Consider the following 21,145-nt stretch of genomic DNA (forward strand, 5'->3'; position numbering starts at 1 on the left):
AATTACATTCATTAGCAGTCACTATGTGGTTTATGCCGGCATCTTCTAAGAGTAGGTATCTCACCTGTTTATTCCCCTGCGCAGCCAGCGCCTGGTACAAGGTAGGCACTCAGTGCATAGTTGTTGAATGAATAAGTGCTCCACATCCCAGACATATCAACACTTACTATGATTATGAATATTACTATTGTGTTTGTATCCCATGGTATTTGACAGCTGTCTTTTCTCTGTTGAAGAGCATGGTAGCTTGGGATTTTGTAGAAATGAATCAGTCAGGACTGGCGGATACACTCAAAAGCCCCCTGCGGTGAGACGCTTTGCTCCTCCAGTAACTCTGCTCGGCCTCCACCAGCCAAAACCTCAAACCCAGGGTGTTTGAATTAACAATGGTGTGTGTGTGTTGGGGGGAGTGTTTAGCTGGAAGGGGGCTGGAGAACAATGTGAAAGGAAGGGTCGGAGTCCCTTCCCTGTTCCCCAGCTCCAAATCGCTGAAGACTCACAGTGTGAGCTGGGCCTCCCCGCCTTAAACAAAGAGAGCATCAGAACCGCGGTCCCTGACTGAGGGGGGTAATCGGAGCGCGGCAGCAGTCCGATTCCGGATTAGGGGAAGGGGCAGTGACCCGGCCTCCCGGGTAAAGTTGGTGGCGGGGGAGTGGCAGCCTTTCTGGCCCCCTCGGGGTGTGTCCGCACGGGCTTGCCCGTCAGGTAGCGAGACCTGCGCGGGCGGCTCGCGGTCAGCCCTGGCCCGGGCGGGCCGGCGGGGCGCGGAGTGCAGGTGCGGGGAGCCGGCGGCGCGCCGGGTGCGGGCGCGGGCGAGCGCCAGGGGCTGCGGGCTGCGCGGCGCGGCTGCGGGCGGCAGGAGGCAGCGTCGGCCCGGGCGGCGCGGCCGCGAGCGAGCCAGCGCGCGGTGATGTCAGTGGCGGCCCGGCTGGCAGCAGCCGGTACTTCCTGTATAAAGGCGGGCGGGCTCGGCCGCAAACCCCACTAGCCAGTGTCAGCCTCTCGACGGGAGGAGGCGGCGGCGGAGGAGGAGCAGGGGGAGGGCTGTCAAATTCGGGAGCCAGATTTTTCCCCCTTCTCTTGGCAATCCCTTCCGCTTCCCTGGCTCCTGGTGTGACATCTGCGGACGGGGGACCTGCATGTGTGTGCGCGCGAAGCCGCGGAAGAATGGCAGTGCTCAAACTCACCGACCAGGTAGGGGGCGGCGGCGCCGGCGGGCGGGACGCGCGGGCGCGGGGCGGCGCGGCGCCGGCGGGGGGATGGGGGCGCGGCGCGGAGCGCGCCCGCGAGCTGTTTACTCGCGGCCACGGGGAGGAGTGTGTGCGGCCGCCGGGAGCCTCGGGGAGCCGGCGGCCGCGGCTCTGCTCCCCTGCGCCGTCCCCGCCCTGGGCCGTCGGAACTGCGCGCTCGGGGCCCGGGGAAGGGCCCGCGGCGCCGGGCGCAGCCGGGGCGCTGGCGTGCGGGAGTGTGCGCGCGGGTGTGCGCTGGCCGCGGGCCCGGCCGGGCAGGGAGGGAGGGGAGGCTCGAGGTGCCGCTCCGGCTCCGGCCGAGCTGCGCAGCGTGGGCTCCGCCGGCCCGTGCCTGCCGAGGGAGGCTCGTCCGCGCCGCCCGGGGGAGGAAGGTGGACGCAGAGGGAGAAGGGATCGCAGCCTGCGACCCCTCCCCAAGCCGAGCAGGAGTCCGGCCCGGAACGCGGCTCTGGTGTGGTCGGGCTGTCTTTATCCGTTTGATCTGACATCCTGACTTCCTCTTTAGTAGCCCTGAGGCCGTGTGCGTGGTGCGGGATGGGGACCTTGCAGACCGCGCTCTCGGCCCTGGCCGGTCTCTCCGAGGAGGAGGTGAAGTCGGGTCGGAGGTTCCGCTCACAGGCGGTGGGCTGCCGTCTGCCTGTGTCCATCAGCTTTGTTGCTTTCTTTGCTGAGACACCACACAGGGCAGCTCTGGAGTCCTGGCTTGGAGCGGTTGGGTTATTTGCTGAATCGGAGTGACAGTCCTTCCTGCAGGTCTGTGGCATGGAAACACCCCAGCTTTGCGGACTCCGCTGCTCTTAGGACATTGACACAGACGCCCCTCTGAGTTGCATGACCAAAGTCTTTGCAGCTCTTTACACGAAAAATAGAAACAGGCCCGCCTCCCCCCACTCCCCGTTTATTCATGGGTAGTAAAATGGACGTAGTTTTAGGGTCCTGGAAGGCGGAGAGGCAGTCTTGACTTTGACACACGGGGTCGACTGTGCCAGCCCTCGCTTGGTATTAAACATCTCAAACTTCTCGAGTGGGTTGCATCTGGTGCCTCGCTTTCTCCACTTAGTATCCAGCCAGAACATCCTACAACTTAAATGTAATCCATCACCACAACGATTTGCAACAATTTGTTCTCCTGCCTTTTAGATTCAAAATTTCAGCTTGTTTTTTTCTATTTATGGGCTTTTTTGCCGGGGATGGGGAGATGCGGAGGGGGAATCACTGAGTTAAAACTCATGTTATTAAATTTAGCAGGAAGAGCAGCTGGTAATTGTGATGAATCTACTTGTTCTCATTGGTTCCAGAGCATTTAAAAGTGTTCGTAAATTGATATTAGGATTTCCTCCACCTTTTGGTCACATACTTTGCCAACTGTTAGACATTTGCTGATTTTAAATCTTAGCAGTTTCAGTGTACCTTCGTCCTGTCATCTTGGCTGGTACATGTTATTATACTTGGCTGTTACTTCCTCAATCTTCAAAGTACAAAAAAATCGTTCTAATAGGCATTATTGTTAACGCATGTATGAAAGAAGGTCTCATAGAATTTCAGAGTTGTAAGGATCCTAAAGATGAACTAGCCCCTTCATTTTCTGAATAAGGGAACAGATCTGGAGAGGCGAAGCAAGTCTTCCTCGAGGACCATGGCCCTGGGCCTGTAGAGCTGGGACTAGCTCCTGTCTCCTGCCTTCTAGGCTCCTGTACTCTCTGCTAGAGGTTGTGTAAGACAGCTCCATCTTCTCACTGGATGTGTTGAAAAGGTTGCAAGAAGGCATCCTTTCCTAAATCAACATCAACCTTAGTGAAAAGTGTATTACTTAGTCTTGGAAAGAAAACTTTTCTTCAGGGCTTATTAGAGTAGAGCTTTCAAAGATGTTTGCCTTTTAAAATGTTTCTACACACACCCCCTTCCATCTCTTTCTTCCCCTAATAAACTAGTACGACTGTGGAGGGAAAGCCACACAACCTTCATTTGGTTCCATCTCCTGATACATAAAAAGGACCAAAGGAGTTTTAAGATTTAAGAACATCTAAAAATTGCCAGTCTATCTTGGGGCAAAGTCAGAGGGAGATTGGGTGGGGAGGTGGTCTGGGTAGGGTAGGGTGGGGTGGTGAGTGATGATGTGTAGCTTTAGGTCCAGGAAGTGTATGGTCTTTCTTGCCTTATATAGTCTTACCTTTTCTATTTGAATCTTTCAATTTTTAGAAGTCAGTTCTTAACCTCACTGACTCACTTTAGAAACCATTTACTTAGACCCCTTCTAGAAGAGTTTTGCTCCATCATTGTGGGTAAGGAGCTCCTACTCGGACTCCCTGCCTTGGAGTTTGTACAGGAGTGCCTTGTTCTCCATGAAGCTATTCGTAAAACAATCACTTGTTAGTTCCTCCCTCATCTCTCTCTCTTTTTTTTTTTTTTGAGACAGAGTCTCACTCTGTTGCCCAGACTAGAGTGCCGTGGCCTCAGCCTAGCTCACAGCAACCTCAAACTCCTGGGCTTAAGCAATCCTACTGCCTCAGCCTCCCAAGTAGCTGGGACTACAGGCATGTGCCACCATGCCCGACTAATTTTTTCTATATATATATTTAGTTGGCCAGATAATTTCTTCCTATTTTTTAGTAGAGACGGGGTCTCGCTCTTGCTCAGGCTGGTCCTCCCTCATCTCTTAAATGCTGTATTTGTGAGGTGAATCTTGATTTTTGCTAGGAATTTTAGTTGAGGACATATCCTTGCTGTTGATAACCTGAATCACAAGTTGTCTTGGTTTGTCTTTACATGTGGCCAAGGGGTGACAAATGATGACATTTTCTGTCCTGCTAATGCTGGGTACAGACAGGAGCTTGCTAGGTGAGGTGGACACCACTTCAACAGTCAGTCCTGCAGTGACCTCTCAATCTTGCTAGAGAGGAAAATGCGTTTTCCCAACTCTGTTTTAGGAGAGTAAAAAGGAAGAGAAAAGAGATAGGCCAGCGTGGTTTTTAGTTTTTTTTTTTTTTTTTTGCTGTGAAAAGGAACTTGGAGCTATCGCTACAAACAAACAAATTTGGCATTTAGCACTTCTGCATTTGTAACTGTGTTTCTTCTGTTTTCCTCTTCTTGAGACACTTCATTTTTCTTGCAGTGTTGGGGGACCAATCATCCTGGTTTGTGCAGGACTGATGGGTTTCCCAGCATGTGGGGCTAAAACTGGCAAAATTTCAGGCAGATTGGGAGAAATTGGTCACCCTATGCAGCATAGAACACACTCAGCTGTGTCGTGAATATAATAATGTAATTATTTCCTCATAGATGGACATTAAGAGGTTTATTTATATCTTTGGTAAAATGAGATAATTTTAAATTTGTGGTGGAAAGTTTTATTACATATAAATGTAATAGATTTTGGCTCAAGATAGCCATGAAACTCTTTGCAATTTGATTTAATATGGCTTTTGGGGGAGATGTTCTTTAATGTCTTATAGTTAAGGCACTGCAGTGATTTTTAAGTGTGTGATCCTATCTTCAGCCTGGGTATCTCCCTCTAATTTTTTTTTCAAAGTTATGAAGCCAGGGTGGTAAGTCCTGCTGAATGTTTGAAATGTCCACTGTTCTTACCTGAATGTGTTAATGACAGCAGAGCACTACCTCCACCTCAAAGGCTGCCTGTAGACAAACTGTTTCAGCAGGTGGCCTTTTGGAGCTTCCTGCCTGGAGGCCTTCTGGTTTCATGTCCCCTTGCCAAGTCCTAGTTCACACTTGAGTCACTCACCTCCTTGCCAAAGGCAGTGGCTGGCAGCCATTGGCAGCGGCAAGAGACTAGAAATCCTTTAACTTTGAAAATGGGACTTCTGGTCCATAGTGTGGGGCTTTGGGACGTGTTACATATTTTACTGGGCTGCCCTTGTTTTTCCATCACTCTCTAGAGCACTGGTCTTAGAGCAAACACTATGCTTCAGTCTTGCCTTTGGCAGAGAAGAAGGAAATAGAAAGGCTTTATTCTTTTGACCCTTTTCTGGTTGCTTTGGGACCCAGTCACATGGTTTTGAGAGTGCGCTTGAGGGCTGGTGTTCCATGGCAGAGACTTAATAATGGCTTACATTTATTGTGCTCTTACTGTATGCTAGGCCCTTGGCATGAATCATGTCTCTTAACCCACATGGCCACACTAGGAGGTAGGCGGTGATGTGATTCCTATTTTACAGGTGAGAAAACAAGAACAGAGAGACTAATTGACTTGTTTTGGGTTACACGCCCAGTAAGTGATCTAGCACAGTGTCCTACCTGGGCAGTCTGATTGCACAGGTGGGGCTGACTACAAGGCTATACTTTTCATAGTTGGAAGGGCAGTGCAGTGGTAGGACTAATGGGTGCCTGCTCCTATTTCCAGGGAAGCCAGTGGATGAGCAGCATTCCCCATGCTCCTTCTACCTCTTGAGGCCAGACCCATCTCTGTTCAGAGTAAGGAGCTGCTCTGAGGCCCCTACTCCTTCCTGGCTTGTGCCTGGTTTGTCCCATTAGCCTTTCCACCTCCTCACCCTGGTGAATGATGTGATTTTTTTTTTTTTTACATAATAAATAAATAGTGGTCATTATAGGAAAATCAGAAAGCTGGATAAACAAGAAGAAAAACTGTTAAAACCATCCATAGTCCTCTACAGTTGGAGATAACTACTCTTGACATTTTGATATGTTTTCTTCTAGGCTTCTGTCTAGGCAGTCAGCTAAAATTTTTGAACTTTCTATGTGATAATAGCAGTATCATTCACTTGTACATATGGCTGATCTCTGTGTTCTATAGACTGATGACTTTTCCAAATAAACTTATATTTCTCTTAAATATGTGATTGACTAGACTACTCTAGCAAAAGTCCAATACCAGCACACGTGGTCCAGCCCTGGATTGATTGACTTTTTAAATTTCAACTTTTACTTCTTCTTTTTCCCTAAACAGAGAGCAAATATAAGCTCAGAAAGGCACAATTGTTTGTACCAGAAATAGGACGGAAACATTCTTTAAAAAGATTTATATTTCAACAAGATAATGTGAATTTTTATAGGCTACTAAAGTATAGAAGGTATACTTTAGTATATATAAAATATATGTGTGTATATATATGTGTGTGTGTGTATGTATATATATAATATATAAAAAGGATTGGCCTGAACAGTGGTCCCCAAGGCCCTTTCAAAGACCGTTTGGGGTTGTATTATTTGAAAGCCTCTTTGTATGTGAAAACTACTGGTGACTGGTTCAGTGTTTTTTTCCTGACATACCATGCAGTCAAACAAATATTTATAAATATTTGTAGATGATTAGGAGTTACATAGAATTAGGATGACCATAAAATTTTCATCCAAACTGGACACTTTTGAGAATGATAGGGAGTACTCTTAAACATTGAGCTGGGAGACAGATGGGAACCAGGACTGTCCCAGGCAAACTGCATGTATGGTCACATCACACAGACTGCTCTCACCTCAGGCTTGACAGTGATGGTGGTCTAGTTCAACTAGCAGACCAGTCACTCTGTTTTGAGTCAGGTCGACACTGGAGCAGGTATTACAAAGATTGTTTCATGACCTGGTGCAAGGCCAGAGTTGGAAAATGGCTTCCATCTCACACATCGGTTCTGATCGGTTAGTTGGTCAAGGGGTGGCAGGAGCTATCTGGTAGAGGCATTCTGACTCTTGCAGTTGAGGATGGGGGAAAGTGTTATGATTGATTGTCAGTGTTTGCTGTGGGTGTAAGACAAGGGAGAGGGGGCATATGTTGTGCATTAGCCAACCCTTGGCAAGTCAAATTAACCTCTATGGGCTCCAGGCTCATCTTTGTAAAATAAAGAGGTTGGACGGGATGTCTTTACAGTGCCTCAGCTCTGCTCTCTCCCTTCTGTGACTCCATCCCTCTGATGGGGACGAGTGCTCTTACACGGTTCCGTGTTATAGTCTTTCTTACAAATGTGGCCATGAAGGGTGTATTTGCAGATGAGCTCTAATGTGGCTCTCCAGGTAACAAAGTCAGACAGTTAGCTTCAGGTTAAGAAGAGAGCTTTAACCTGTGTCAATGACTGAGGCACTGATTCTCATTCTTTTCCCTAGTTCAATTTATAGATAGTCCAAGATTATCCATTTAATAGGTTACTCACTTTATAGAGTAGCCTTTGATTACACTTTACCAATATTTATTTGGCTCTGGCTGCTTTCAGAGGTTGGGAGAGAAGGTATTTGCTCTTATCAGTGTTCATGTTTATAAAAAAATTGAAAACCCAAGAGGTTAAAATTAAAGATTCATGAATCTAGTTTTTAATTATGATATTCATCATTTTCAAGAATCACTTGCCTCCTCCTATTTTGAAAACTGAAAATTTGTTTAGAACTCTATTAATTGAGCTACACTAATAAGAAGTATATAGTGCACCTTTGGGCTGTTTCAGGCTTTACTAAGCCAATGTTTGCTTGTATTTCTTGGTTTTCTTGTGCCTAGAGTCCCTTCACTCCCACCTCAGTGAATCTTAAACATCCCAGTATAACTTTCTAAGGTATCTTTAATACACAAGACCATTTTGCCTTAAGGGAGCTTCCAGAGCTTCCAGTAGAATTAGAGAGATTTGTAAAAACATCTTTTTGAGGCCTAGACATGGAAATTTAATCAGATTCTAACCATCTCTAAAAGTTTCAATATTGAATTGCTTTTGTTTGCTTCAGTTTATTTAAAAAAATAGCACTAGATTGAGAATCAGAAGACCTGGATCCTACTGATGGTTCTAATAGTTGTATGGCTTTGGGTAAGTCCTGGCCTTTGTTTCTTTGTCTGTAAAATGAGAGTGGGTAGAGAATCCTCCAAATTCTTTCACGGTCTAAGATTCTAAGAAAACTCTCCACATGTCTCAGTGTCAGTCTCTTCTCAACTCATGGGATCTTGTTTCAGAAAGTATCTGCCTTCCATGAACTTCTGATTTCCCCACGCCCTCTTCATGGTGGTGGGAGCTCCAGAGTTTTCCAGGTCTGATAAACACATCTTGAGTTCTGCCTGAGGGTCAGAGGTCCTTTCCTCAGGAAGATTGTCTCCTGGGATCTCCAGGAGCCTGGCTGTGGGGACACAGAACCCCTGGGGATGTTCTCAGTGTGGTCCTTTGAGAATCCTCTTGAGCTTCTTGCAGGGCCAGGGGAACAATCCATGTAGACCCTGAGGTTGGCTCTTGAGCTGCGGTAAGCTGGGGCCACCTTAACCTTCCTCAGAGGTGCTGCTTTAGCAAATGCCCTGGGTTCTCCCAGGCAAAATCCTGTTTCATTGAACTCCACAATAACACCTGGGTCTAACAGGTTCATTTCTCAACTGTTGGCCCAGAGTTGAATGCAGTTGACATGGTCACAGACTTCCTTAAGAAGCCTCTGTGTGTACAGATATGATTAGTTTCTGTGGAGGAGACTTGCTTTCGTATCTAAGATTGGCAAGATGAGGAGAAAGATGGGAAAGTGAGCACAGGAGAAGTGTAAACACAGAAAACCAGGCAGCAATGCAGGTCAGCTGGGGCAAATCAACCAAACAATTATTGTTAAACAATGGCCTCCAAAGGTGAGTGGGGCCTGTACCCTAGGGATGAGCAGGATGGTTTATTGTCACTCCTCTGCGCAAAACCCTCACACAGAGTGAAAGCTAAGGTAATTGAAGTGACCCATTGGGCCCCCTCCACTCAGTCCCTCCACTTATCTCTTCTTATCCCCTCATGGGCTCCTCTGCCCCAGCCACACTGGCCTCCTCCTTGTTGAGGCACATGGCAGCTACACCCCTGCCTCAGGCCCCCTGCTGTTCCCACTGCCTGTGCACCTCTTCCCCGGATGTCTGCATGGCTCACCTTGACCTTTGAGGTCCTTCCTCAGTTCTTACTTTCTCAGGGAGTCCCTTTCTGGCCACCCTATTTAAAATGCCCACCCCACATTTCCTGTCCACCTTTTAGAATTTTTCTCCATGGTACATATCCCTCCTACCATATATTTTCCCCCTTCCCCCCATTTTTAACATAAAAACTTGTGTGTAGGAGAGATACAGATAACAGGGCAAAGATTATTATGTTAGCTTGGTTCTTTCACTGCCGTATGTTCAACACCTACAACAGGGTAAGGCATGTAGTAAATGCCCAATAAAGATTTGTTAAGTGAATGAAGTAAATATGCATATGTGTGTATATATGTACCTGTTCCAATGTTTTTTACTCATGAAGTGCTCAAACAAAAAAATTAGAAACACTTCTGTAAACAGCTTCCATCTGTATACTGGGATATTACATTTCCATTTAAGCAAAAGTAAGAGAGAGTTTTCTGCCCTATCAAAAGGTAAAAGATTAGGCATTGTCTTCTTTTCTGGTTATATTTCCCCTCTTTGGGGGATAGTTAACGCTGTGGTTCATTATGAGCGAGTTCCATGTCTTTACAGGCAAAGGATCAGGATGACACTAGGGAATGGGAAATATTGACCCTAAATATTGTGAGATTGAGTCTCCTATGTATTCAGGCAATCCAGGGGTGTTTAATGAGCTCCATCTATGCAGCAGTGACTCTGCTGGGCTCTCTGCTCTCCTTCTTTCCATAAAGGGTAAGGACAGGTAAGAACAGGTACCAAAAAATCATTAGAAACCTGGACATATAGAATTGGGACTGAGGAGACAAGACAATAATCATGCTTTATGTGATTTAATTCTAACATTTCAGTGACAGTGGTTATCATCATTTCATTCTCAAGATGAGGGAAATGAGAACAGAGAGGTTAAGTAATTTTATTCAGGGTCACATGGCTCTGGGACTCCCATCTGGGCAAGCTTGACTCCAACATGCAGATTTTTAGCCATTACGCTCTGGCTTCCTGAAATAGGCGTGGTGTCACAAGGGGTCCTTTTCCCTGGGGAGCTTATGGTCTAGTTAGTAGAGAAATGATATGGAATGCCTTGTACATGAACGGCCCTCATCAGATGTTTACTGGACATACGCTGCATGTGAAACAGCTCTCAGTCCAGGTGTAGTGCAGGTTTAGACTATGGGGGTACTGATTAGGGACTACCGGAGTCCAGAGATGGGGGAGTCAGCAAGAGGGGCTTCAGGAAGCTGGAGGGAGTCCAGCTGATACTTGAGGATGGGAATGATTTAGGCAACAGATGAGGGGGGAAGGCAACCCAGTGACAGGCCACGTACCTGCCAGGTAACCTCGGGACTAAATTTACTGAGTCACAGGGTTCATGTTAGTAGGATGAAGAGGTAAGGAAAGAAATATCCAACATTCAAACTGGGCAGGAGAGGAGTTTGTGTATTAACAGATCTTTCTCACTTGGGTTCTTCTGATAGCTACTACACGTCCTCTCCTGGAAACGTGAATTAATGAGTTTGTGCCTGGGCAAAACTCGTGGTTTCCATCTGTTGCACAGGCACAATCTTTTACAAATTAATTTGTACCTACCTTCTTTTCCCTGAAAGTATTAAAGCCTAAAGTAAGGACTTGCCTTATGGGTTCTTCTGTCTCCATGATACCCCCTGCTTGCAGAGAATGTTGGGTACATTACTTGCAATGGCAATATTTTGTGAACAAACGTGTTCTGGAGCAGCAAGGACTTTAGTTAAAGCCCAGATAGTTTTTGTGGTGCAGGACATTGATGGTCTGGAGACGGTTTGTTTTTAACCTTACACATATTTATTAAATACAAAATTACTTTACAAAATCCACTCTATGGGACACTTACAAAAAAAAAGTGACCCCATTTAAAAAAATCAATTGCAAGATAAAAAAGAGATGGAGAGGAAATATTATGTAAATACATAGATTAAAAGAGAATTAAGATACATGTAAATTAATTGCAATGAATAGATTTGCATTTTGATTTAAACACCCCCCCTCCATGCTTCTGTGGGAAAATTGGGGAAATTTGCATACTGACTGGATATTTGATGATTTAAAGTGTGAATGTGATATTGTGGTTATGTTTAAAAAGAGAGTCCTCTTACAAAACAAGAAACAAAACCACAACACTTTTAGCGTTTGCCCAGGGCACCTAACAATTTAAGTGACTCACTCTTTTTGGAAGCTATTTCTCTTTTCTTTTTACTTCTTCCTGTTCCCTTCATGCCCCTCCAGAGCCCTCCAGTCTCACTTGACAGAATGTCTTCAGTAAAGTTGTTATTAGACTCCTTTTCGATTGTTTGTCAAAAAAGCACATGATTCTGCTAGTTTTGCTGCCCAAAGAAATATGTTTCTGAGCTAGTTGTGAGGTCTACACATCCATGGACTTAATTTAATTGGCTTTATAACTCAGATCAGACATTTGGAGATCTTAGAATCCCATCTTGTGTGTTTTTAGAAAGACCTGGATTTGGCTTGTCCTTGTAAAATATTTCAGTGTAAGATATTTTGAAGGGAATTTAGATATTAGAGTTGCCAAAAATCACTTTGTTACATTGACTTTTAACTATGTTTCCTTTTAAACTGTGTAAAGAATCAGTTACAAGGTCTCAATTGTAATGACCTCGGCTGCCCTGCTTCTCTTCTTACCTGCACAGGAAGTGGGTGTTGGTTATTGCCATCAGTGGTGTCAGCATTATTTTAGACATGCTGAAATAGCTTCCTTTATTTCTACAAGTGTGAAAATCCTTCCATGTCCTTCTTAATGGAGTCCAGATTTAAGCATAGACCATAAGCTTAAGAAATAGCCAACTGGGACAATAGTAAATGGTATCGTCTTGAGTAATTTAGAAGCCAAATGACCAAGGTTTTAGGTACTTTGGAGCTTCAGTGTAATTATGTCTTGGGGCCAGAAGGTGAATGTAACATTTAGTTGCTAATGCTCCTTTTCTTAGCAGCCAAGAAGAAACAATCTTCTTTTAAGGAGCTCTGCTTTTTATTTTTTAGCAAAAAGTCTAATATATTAAAGTTTTAGGGTATTGTATTATTGTATATATAACATTTTAAAATATTGTGGTATCTTACTGAACAATTTCCAGAAATAGTCCCTGTGAGTGGTGTAGCTAAGAGAATACTGAAGTTGATATCTAGAGAATCTGTGCTATAAGCATGGCTCTGCTCTTAATAGAGGTGTCAGTCTTCTTGTGACACAACTTTCCTTGACTATAAAATGGGTATAGCAATACTTACTTTATGGGGAAGTTGTGACAATCAAGTGGGAAAAACCTTTGTATAGCAAGTGGCCTTTGGCTGGCACTCAAAAAATAGTCCCTGAGTCTTGGGCTGGTTCCTCATTTGTCAAATTAAAGAGATCAATTTTCTAGGGTCAATTTCAGCTCTATGAAAGTATGATTTTAGTTAGTTTTTGTTTTAGATTTATGACCTTTCATCTGATCTTCTTTCTCTCTAACTTAAACAACATTGGAAAAAAGAGTTTCTGTTTGTTTCATTTTTGTGTGAAATCTCCATACTTAGGTTTGAATCATAGCATTTTGGTTCCTACAACTTTAGGAAATCCATTTTTCTTTCATTTTGGTTTTATCAAATTAATTGACTTAGTTTATTTGACTGAAGAATCTTATGTTTAGGTAGATCTAGGAGGATTAAATGTGTTGAAAAGATTCTGAGGAGTTTGCAGTTCTTGATCTAAGTTGTTAAAAAAAAACCTGAAAATTACTTATAAGAATGCTACTTCCTCTTCACAGAAGTATAAAATTGTCTTTTTGAGGAAGTGTGTAAAAACAAAATTGTAGATAGAGCAATCTTCATAAAAAATCATCATTGCAGAATGTCTGAAAAACATTACTATAACATTTTAAATCTTGAGTGAATATATAACAGGGTAGAAAACCATAAACTTATCTGAAAAAATATAATTAAAAAAGTTAGATGAAGAATACAGTGTAAAAAGTTACTTTAAGTTGTTTTTTTTTTTTCTTTTAACGCTATAGAATGCTACTTAAAGAACAGGTAAATTAAATGTCATTGGATATGTGCATGTATTTTAATTCTAAAAATGCATTTCAGTCAGAGGTTATACTCAGCTGAGATATAGGGCAAAATAAAAAGGGTCACAGGAAAGTGAAAATGAGAATCGATACCCAAAAAAGGTAGAATAAAGAAAGAAAAATAGGAAGAGAAAAACATTTAAAAAGAGAGAGAAGGAATTAGGGGTGGGAAGGAGGTTGACTATGTTAGTTTCTGAAATGAGTGTTAGAGATACTCTTGAACTTGAAGCTAAATTGGTCATCACCTGCTGTACTTTGCTCTTTGAAATAATTAACATTGATCATTGCTCTTCAGCCACATTGATACTTATTTCTTGGAGTTCTAGGATTGGAATACCAAAGTGGAGGTTAGTACTTAAGCTGCAAAAGAAATGAACATAGTTGTGTAGCTCAGAAGGCTGGAAAGAATCAGGCTCGTGGGTTCTGGCTGACACAGAACCTTCGGAGTCAGTGTGATGATCAGCAGATAATAAATTATTTTACAAGTGGGTTTGTGGGTGTTGGGAGCTCCTAGAACTAGTAACTAGGTTCATGTGACATCTCTGGTTCTAAGGACCCCATCGCCTGTCTTAGTGAGTTGAACTCAGGGAAATTTCATCATCATTTCTTTACCTTTTCGATCAGCCTTTCCAGAAACTGAATAGTATTTTTCTCAACTCCATTCCTGCTACAAATTGGCTATGAGACCCTGGCCAGTCATTCCACCTCTCTGAGCCTCAGTTTCCTCTAAGAAATGAGGATGTTGGTTTAGATTATCTTGCAGCTGCTCCAGCCTTCCATAGCTCTAACCCAGGGCTTGGCAGACTACTATCCACGGGCCAAATCAGGCCTGCCATCTGCTTTTAAATGGCCTGTGAGCTAAGAATGGTTTTTGGATTATTAAATGTTTGAAAAGGATCAAAAAATAGTATTTTGGAACAATAAAAATTAAGTAAAATTCAAATTTCTTTGTCCATAAATACGGTCATATTGGAATGCCTTTCTCATTTGTTTATGTGGCTGCCACAACGGCAGAGTTGAGTAGTTGCAGCGGGGACTGTAGGGTTAGCAAAGCTGAAAATATTTACTCTCTGGCCCTTTATAGAAAAAATTTGCCAATCTCTGCTCTAACCCAAGGGCAGACTTGGGATCATACTCTTCAGAAATTGAATGCTACACTCTTAGAGTCTTAGCATTACCTAAGGTGCACTTTGATCTAGAGTTAATTAGATTAAGATGGGAATTCTTGCTTTTATTATTTTCTCCAGGAGAAAGTAGAAGCTTAGTTAGCTTTTTTGGTATGTTTTTAATTAAAAAAATCCTCTTTAAAACAATTGTTTGTGCTTAGATTTTTTTTCTCCCTCTAGGAATCGCTGTAGAGAAGGAAACCATATGTTTATATTTTAAATCACTTGCCTTTTAAATTGGATTTTTAGACACCAGATGTGGACTCAGAAACAGTTGATATGTACTTTTGATGCACTCAAAGATCCAACATGTGGGGAGGACATTTTTCTTCTTATATCTGAGAACAAACCAAAAATCTTAATATTTTCTATTCCCCATGTAGAGACTCTAGATTAATATGGGGATGGAAATGGCTTTAATTTTACAGAAAACCAATTTTAAGGAAACATATTTTAAAGGTACAGTTATTACAAATGGAAATTGTCAAATTAAAAAATGAATATTAATACTGTCTACTTGTCTAATGTTTCTCATTATTCTAGAAGTTTCTCTCTGAAGCTAAATATGGTAATTTCTAATTTCTGTGAGTTATAAGTTTGTGTGTGTGTGTGTGTGTGTGTGTGTGTGTGTGTGTGTGTGTATGGTTTCCAGTGTTCATTTCATTATAATTATAAAGAGAATCTGTCTCCTGCTCTTGCACTTCCAGGGTCATTTGAGTTATTATAAAACTCCTTCTAGGCCCAGAGTTCCCTTTGATCTTGGAAGAAGATGTGCACCTTGAACTGGTTAGTGAGGCCAGAATGAAGGTTAATCAACACATGTTATCCTTCATCTAAAAGTTACCTTCATTTTTCTCTTCTGATCCTTCAGAGAGAAAGAATTAAGACTGAAGATACTTGCTTATAAAGAAGATTTATAAAGAAATGAATGTATAATTTTAGAAAACATTGAGAATGATTCAGTACCTGAGCTCTCTGGGGACCTCCAACATTTTCTGAACAATATTATAAATTGTCTGGAAGAGACAGGAGGCAAACTAGAGCCCCGTTTTCCATAGGCAAAAACTGAGGCCAGCAGTCATTACTTAGCTTGCTGATTCTTAGTGGAGGTAGAGAGAGCTCTTGTTTTTTCTGGCTCAGTTTGAGGTGCATTTCATTTGCCTGTCCTGTTCTTAAACAGCACTTATGAAATCACGTGTCGGTTCTACTGTTATATTTAGGGTACAGCCTGCAACACTGTATAAACACCCTGTGATAGAAGACTGAAGGCTGCCGCCTGGGTAATTATTATGTGGTTCTAGTGTCATATCATCTGCATTATCCAGATTAGAATGTATCACCCACTTCTAAGTTGGTCTAGAAGAGGGAGGCCATTGTGTACAAAGCCAAAAGGATATTGCCTCATTGTTCCCCTTTGGGTGAAGATCTTTGTGATACACACAAGACTGTGGCACTTCATTCTTCTTTGAAAACACTTGTAACTGGTAATAGTCTGAAATACTAAGGCTTTCCCACGCCCTCACTCCCTAAATACCTCCATAATGTGCTTTGTCTTGTCTCTTTTTTTTTTTAGAATTTCATGAGAAGTATCTGGAATTGGCCATCTGAAGGGAATATTTGTCACAGAACTGCCTAATCTTTAGATGCATCAAAATGCAGATGTGTTTAATGAGCACTTTCATTTTCCTTCTTATAAGGATGGGGGAGGGTTTCTTCACTGAGCCTCTCACTTCTGGTTTCAGTCCCTTTTTAGCCTCTTGATGAGTGTGTGACTTGGGAAGGTTGTAGCTAAGCCATTCATTTGCTCTTCACTTCTGGGGGAAGTTGTTTGCACCCCCACTTTTCAGCATACTGGGCTCTGGCTAACCCGGTAGTAGATCAGCAATACCTGTTGAATGAATCTAGTGCCAGTCTCTGTGGCTCTGTTTTCCCTTTCTCCATCATTTTTCTCAGTTCCTTTATTTACCTTCTTTTCTTCCTCCTGGAATCATTACTATGAAGAGAGGAAGGACAGGAAGTGATTAATTTGTCATCAGGTAAATAGCCCTAGTAAAAGGATTGGTGGTAGAAAATATTGTCAAATTTTTTTGGTGGATTTTTTATCTTGGTGCCTTGTTAACTTGTATAATCCAGAATTTGTGGTTGATGGCTTAGTGTGTCATGACATGAACATATCTGGGACAGCCTCCCCTCCAACCCTGCCCCCGCCCAGTCAAGGAAATAGTACAGGAAGAAATGTTTTGCTCATCATTTTTTATATTCTGAGGATTTTAGACAGGCCTTAACTGGGACAGCTCTTTAAAGACTTGCACAGGAAGTTGCTGTTAATGTGGGCTGTATCTAGCTTAGTAGGGCTGCCAAAGGAGGCAGCGCTGGCCATCGAATGCTCACCAGCAGCTCACTGCAACATGTTTTACCCCAACTGCCACCTCCAAAAGATTTTTGAAAACTGTGTATCCCCTTGTACATTTTTGAGGTTGATATCTGAAGTTTTTCATCATAAGGTTAGAAACATACAAAGGATGTAATTCCAGACATAATGTACATATTGACTTTTAAAATGAAAACATTATATCAATGTTTAAAATGTATTAAATGGAATTTAAACACTACTGTGGTTTTTTTTTTTTTTCTTGGAGACAGAGTCTTGCTTTGTCACCTGGGGTAGAGTATAGTGGCATCATCATAGCTCACTGTCACCTCAAACTCTTGGGCTCAAGTGATCTTCTTGCATCAGCCTCCTGACTATAGGCACATGCCACCATGCCCTGCTAATTTTTCTATTTTTGGTAGAGACAGGGTCTCACTCTTGCTCAGGCTGGCCTTGAACTCTTGAGCTCAAGCAATCCTCTTGCCTCAGCCTCCCAGAGTGCTAGGATTACAGGCATGAGCCACTGCTCTTGGCCCACTATTGTGATTTGTTGTGCCCCATCACCACTTAATAAATACACAAACAAGCACTTCTTTGATAGTTGGAAATTTTACAACTTTTCTCCTTGAACTTATGCTTTCAGTCTACTTTTTTATGCAGACTTTTATCCAAATGTAATATTTAAAAAAAACTGGATTATTCTTTGATACTTTGCAATAAACATATGATCCTAAGGTGCTAAGAGTTAAATAAATTTCTAGACTGAGTTTATTTTTATAATGATTATTAAGAATTCATCAAACCATAATTATATTATAAAATTTGATAAATCATTAATAAAACATGCAAAGGAAAGAATTTTTATTTGAAATACATTTCTTGATCTCTTGATGGGGTGTTCTTTTTTTTTAAAAAAAATTAGTTCAAGGGCAGGCATGGTGGCTCACACCTATAATCCTAGCACTCTGGGAGGCCGAGGCGGGAGGATCTCTCAAGGTCAGGAGTTCAAGACCAGCCTGAGCAAGAGCGAGACCCCGTCTCTACTAAAAATAGAAAGAAAAAATTATCTGGCCAACTAAAATATACATAGAAAAAATTAGCCAGGCATGGTGGCGCATGCCTGTAGTCCCAGCTACTTGGGAGGCTGAGGCAGTAGGATCGCTTAAGCCCAGGATTTTGAGGTTGCTGTGAGCTAGGCTGACGCCACGGCAGTCACTGTAGCCCGGGCAACACAGTGAGATTCTGTCTCAAAAAAAAAATAAAATAAAATAAAAAAAAATTAGTTCATGTATTTGTGGAGAACATAGCTTATTGCTGGAATGACACAGGGGGTTTTAATTAAAGGAAGTGCTCCTGACTTTGAATCTCCAAATCAATCCTTTCTTTGGCACCAGGACCTTTCACACCTTGGGAGGAAGTTCCCTCAGTCAGAATCAGAATGGGTAAGAGGTGTGTCTGCCTTTCAAGTGTGAGAAGGAAGATGACGAGGGAAGTGTGTAAAAAGCAACAGTGTGACCCCCCAACCACAGGCAGGTGCACTTCAGAAGTGTACATATGGGAGGTGAGGAGCTGGAGTGTGACTCCCACAAAGCAGCCCGTGCTCACAAACCCCTTAGAAAGTCTTGTTGTGCTCCAAGGGTACAAAGCCCCCAGCATGGGAACCCAGGAAGAGCTGATGTCACCATGGGCGGGGGTGGCCTCCATTTCCATGTCCCTTGGAGTCCCATCAGTTGTCCAGGTATGGGTCACCAGGTCACCTCACGTGTGAACGACAGACACATTAGACAAGTCTCATAGGCAATATATCTCACTTTTGAAAGCCTGTACTTGCAATTTGGAAAAAGCAGGCTAATAAATGATAAAACTTTAACTTTTGAAGGTAAGGTAGAGAGAAAATGTAATATGTCTTTATGCCTGTTCTCAGTTAAAGATATTTTAATAAACCCAAATAACATTTCTTTCCTGATGTCTGTGTTTCAGTAGGACAATTCCAGTGAGTTAGATACTTGATGAAAGTCAGTTTTGTACGTGTGAAGGTTTGGGCAACTCCTCTCTCTAACATTTGCAAGTTTATTTGATGCTCACGGAGAATCCCTCTCGGATGTGTGGAATGATGTCTCTGTGTGCCTCCTTATGTTCTTCTCTCTGCAGCTGATTGAATAATAGCAGGATGTAAGTCATGGTGTTTCTCATTAGATTTTAAAATGTGATTAGAATACGAGGGTATTAGAAAGCTAATTTCTCATATTTAAAGGCACAGGTCCTACATCCATAACTGATTTTTGGGCAAATGCCAAATTTTTGGGTTTGAGGGAGTACATCTGACAGCTGCTTTGTTTTGTTGATTCCTGAATTAGCTAACAAGTCCCCTGATACCCTAAATTGAAAATAGATATTATATATAGCAGTTATTTTACAGAAAACTGGGGTAAAATATCTAGATATAAAATTCACAACGAGGTATGGTTGTATGTGTATGTTGGATGGATTTGTCTGGCTTTTTTTGTGTAGGGTTTAATAGCATTAAAATGGTTCTTCAAAGAGAATGCTGGTGTCTGATGACTACTGTTGTTGGTTCCTCTCTTGCTCATCTCTAGACCAAACAGAAACACACAGCCTCTCTGCCAAGCGTGCTGTGAGTTACAAGGCAGGCTCTGCAGCATCGTGGCTTGTTCTTACACTTTTCCTTTTCTGGCTGCAGGAGAATTAACCTCTTCCTTAACTATTTTACCCACTTTTTTTCATTTGAAGGGTATACATTAATACCATTATTTTATTTAGGACATCTAGAAGGTATAAATTTTTAGAAAATAGACTTTATTTTTTAGAGCAATTTTAGATTCATAGCAAAATTGAACAGAAAGTACAGAGAGTTCTCATATACTTCCTGTCCCTCCCCAACACAGCCTCCCCTGCTATCCACATCCCCGCCAGCAAGGTGCATTTGTTACAATTGATGAACCCACACTGACACATTATGATCACCCAAAGACCATAGTTTACATTAGGGTTCACTCTTGGTGTTATATATTCTGTGGGTTTTGACAAATGTATTATGACATGTATCCACCATTGTAGTATCATACAAAGTATTTTCACTGTCCTGAAAATCCTCTATGCTCTGCCTACTCATCCATCCCTAACCCCTGGCAACCACGGATCCTTTATCTGTCTCCATAGATTTGTCTTTTGCAGAATGTCATATAATTGGATAGATTCTTTTTAAATGGGATATAAGAGGATAAAAGAATTTCAAAACTTTAAGGGGTGTTAGAGATTTTCCATTCTGTGGTCTTTTCATGCTCACCAAAGTTACATATTTTTCAAAAGTTTGAATAGGAACCAAATGGTTCAGTTTCATAAGCAAAAAAGCATTTTGCACTTAAAAAATTAAGTTAGTATTCTTGGGAGAAGTAAAGAGAAGCATTAAAAAAAAAATCAAAGTGGTGGAAGTAGAAATTCTTTCTGTCCTTAGGTACTCCTTAAAGAATTTTAAAGCCAACTTTGTTTGCTATTTTGATAGCATTTAGGGAAATCTTTGGATTAAATAAAATCATATTGCTTTCAAACTGAGACAACTAATATTAAATAGAAATATGCTAAACTTTCTTGCCAGGTGGGACTGGAATCCATTGAGGGAAAAGATGTTTGGAAAGGATAACGTGCTTTGGTAGTGTCATGGAGGACCCTTGTAGAGCAGCAAATGACTACATTGGCCAACCAACTTCAAATGGAAGTGCTTTCTGCCTTGTGCCAAACTGGCCAGCTTGTGTCTTTACTTTATAAATTGGGTGGTACCACTATCAAACTCACCCAGAGTTATCTCTGGGGCTCAGGCATTTTGTGTGGGAGATGGAATGGGTGGTTGAATTACTACCACTGGCACTCAGTGATAAAACTGGAAAGCTTGATTTTGTCAGAGGATTCCCAGAAGTTACCACACTGAAATCTGTTCTTTTTTTCCCAGAACTGACACTGTATCATTTTATTGATCTCTTTAAGCTCTGTACAGGTTCTATGTCAGTCACAGTGGGGTTTTCTGTGTTCTTTCCTTTTTGTTTTTCTGTAATCTGTTCAACCAAGGTCGAATTTGCAGAAACTTGTGACAGGGGTCATGCCTGAGACTAACAGACAGGCCAAGTCTTTAGGGATGTGACACTTGGCTGTTAATAGCTTAAGAGGCTCTTGGTTATAGAAGTAAGTTATAAAGCCACAAAAGGATTTAGCTTCTTGAGAAAGTAAAAATCTACTTACCATGTTTATGAGAAAATAGTGAGAGTCATTACCCTATTAGAGCCAAGCATTAAAGCTTCAGCATCAACTAGAATGTTTCCCATAGTTTGGCAAGTTGCTTTTTAACCCATGGCCTCCCACACTTGAAACCTGTTTCCTCCAGTTGCTCCATCACAGGCAGGCTGCCGTGTATGAATTAGAAC

General features: G+C 42.3%; 1 protein-coding gene across 3 annotated transcripts in view; it reads left to right on the forward strand.

The window, feature by feature from the left end:
• The first annotated feature begins 940 nt into the window (after positions 1–940).
• ANKRD44 (ankyrin repeat domain 44) overlaps positions 941–21,145 on the forward strand; it is a 284,470-nt gene continuing 264,265 nt past the window's right edge. For all 3 annotated transcript variants that reach the window (XM_045558960.1, XM_045558961.1, XM_045558962.1), the window contains exon 1: positions 941–1,194. In XM_045558960.1, coding sequence (XP_045414916.1) covers positions 1,168–1,194 — 27 coding nt within the window. In that variant the 5' untranslated portion in view covers positions 941–1,167. The remainder of the gene's footprint in view (positions 1,195–21,145) is intronic.

This window comes from Lemur catta, chromosome 8 (assembly GCF_020740605.2).
Source record: "Lemur catta isolate mLemCat1 chromosome 8, mLemCat1.pri, whole genome shotgun sequence".
NCBI classification, from domain to species: Eukaryota; Metazoa; Chordata; class Mammalia; order Primates; family Lemuridae; genus Lemur; species Lemur catta.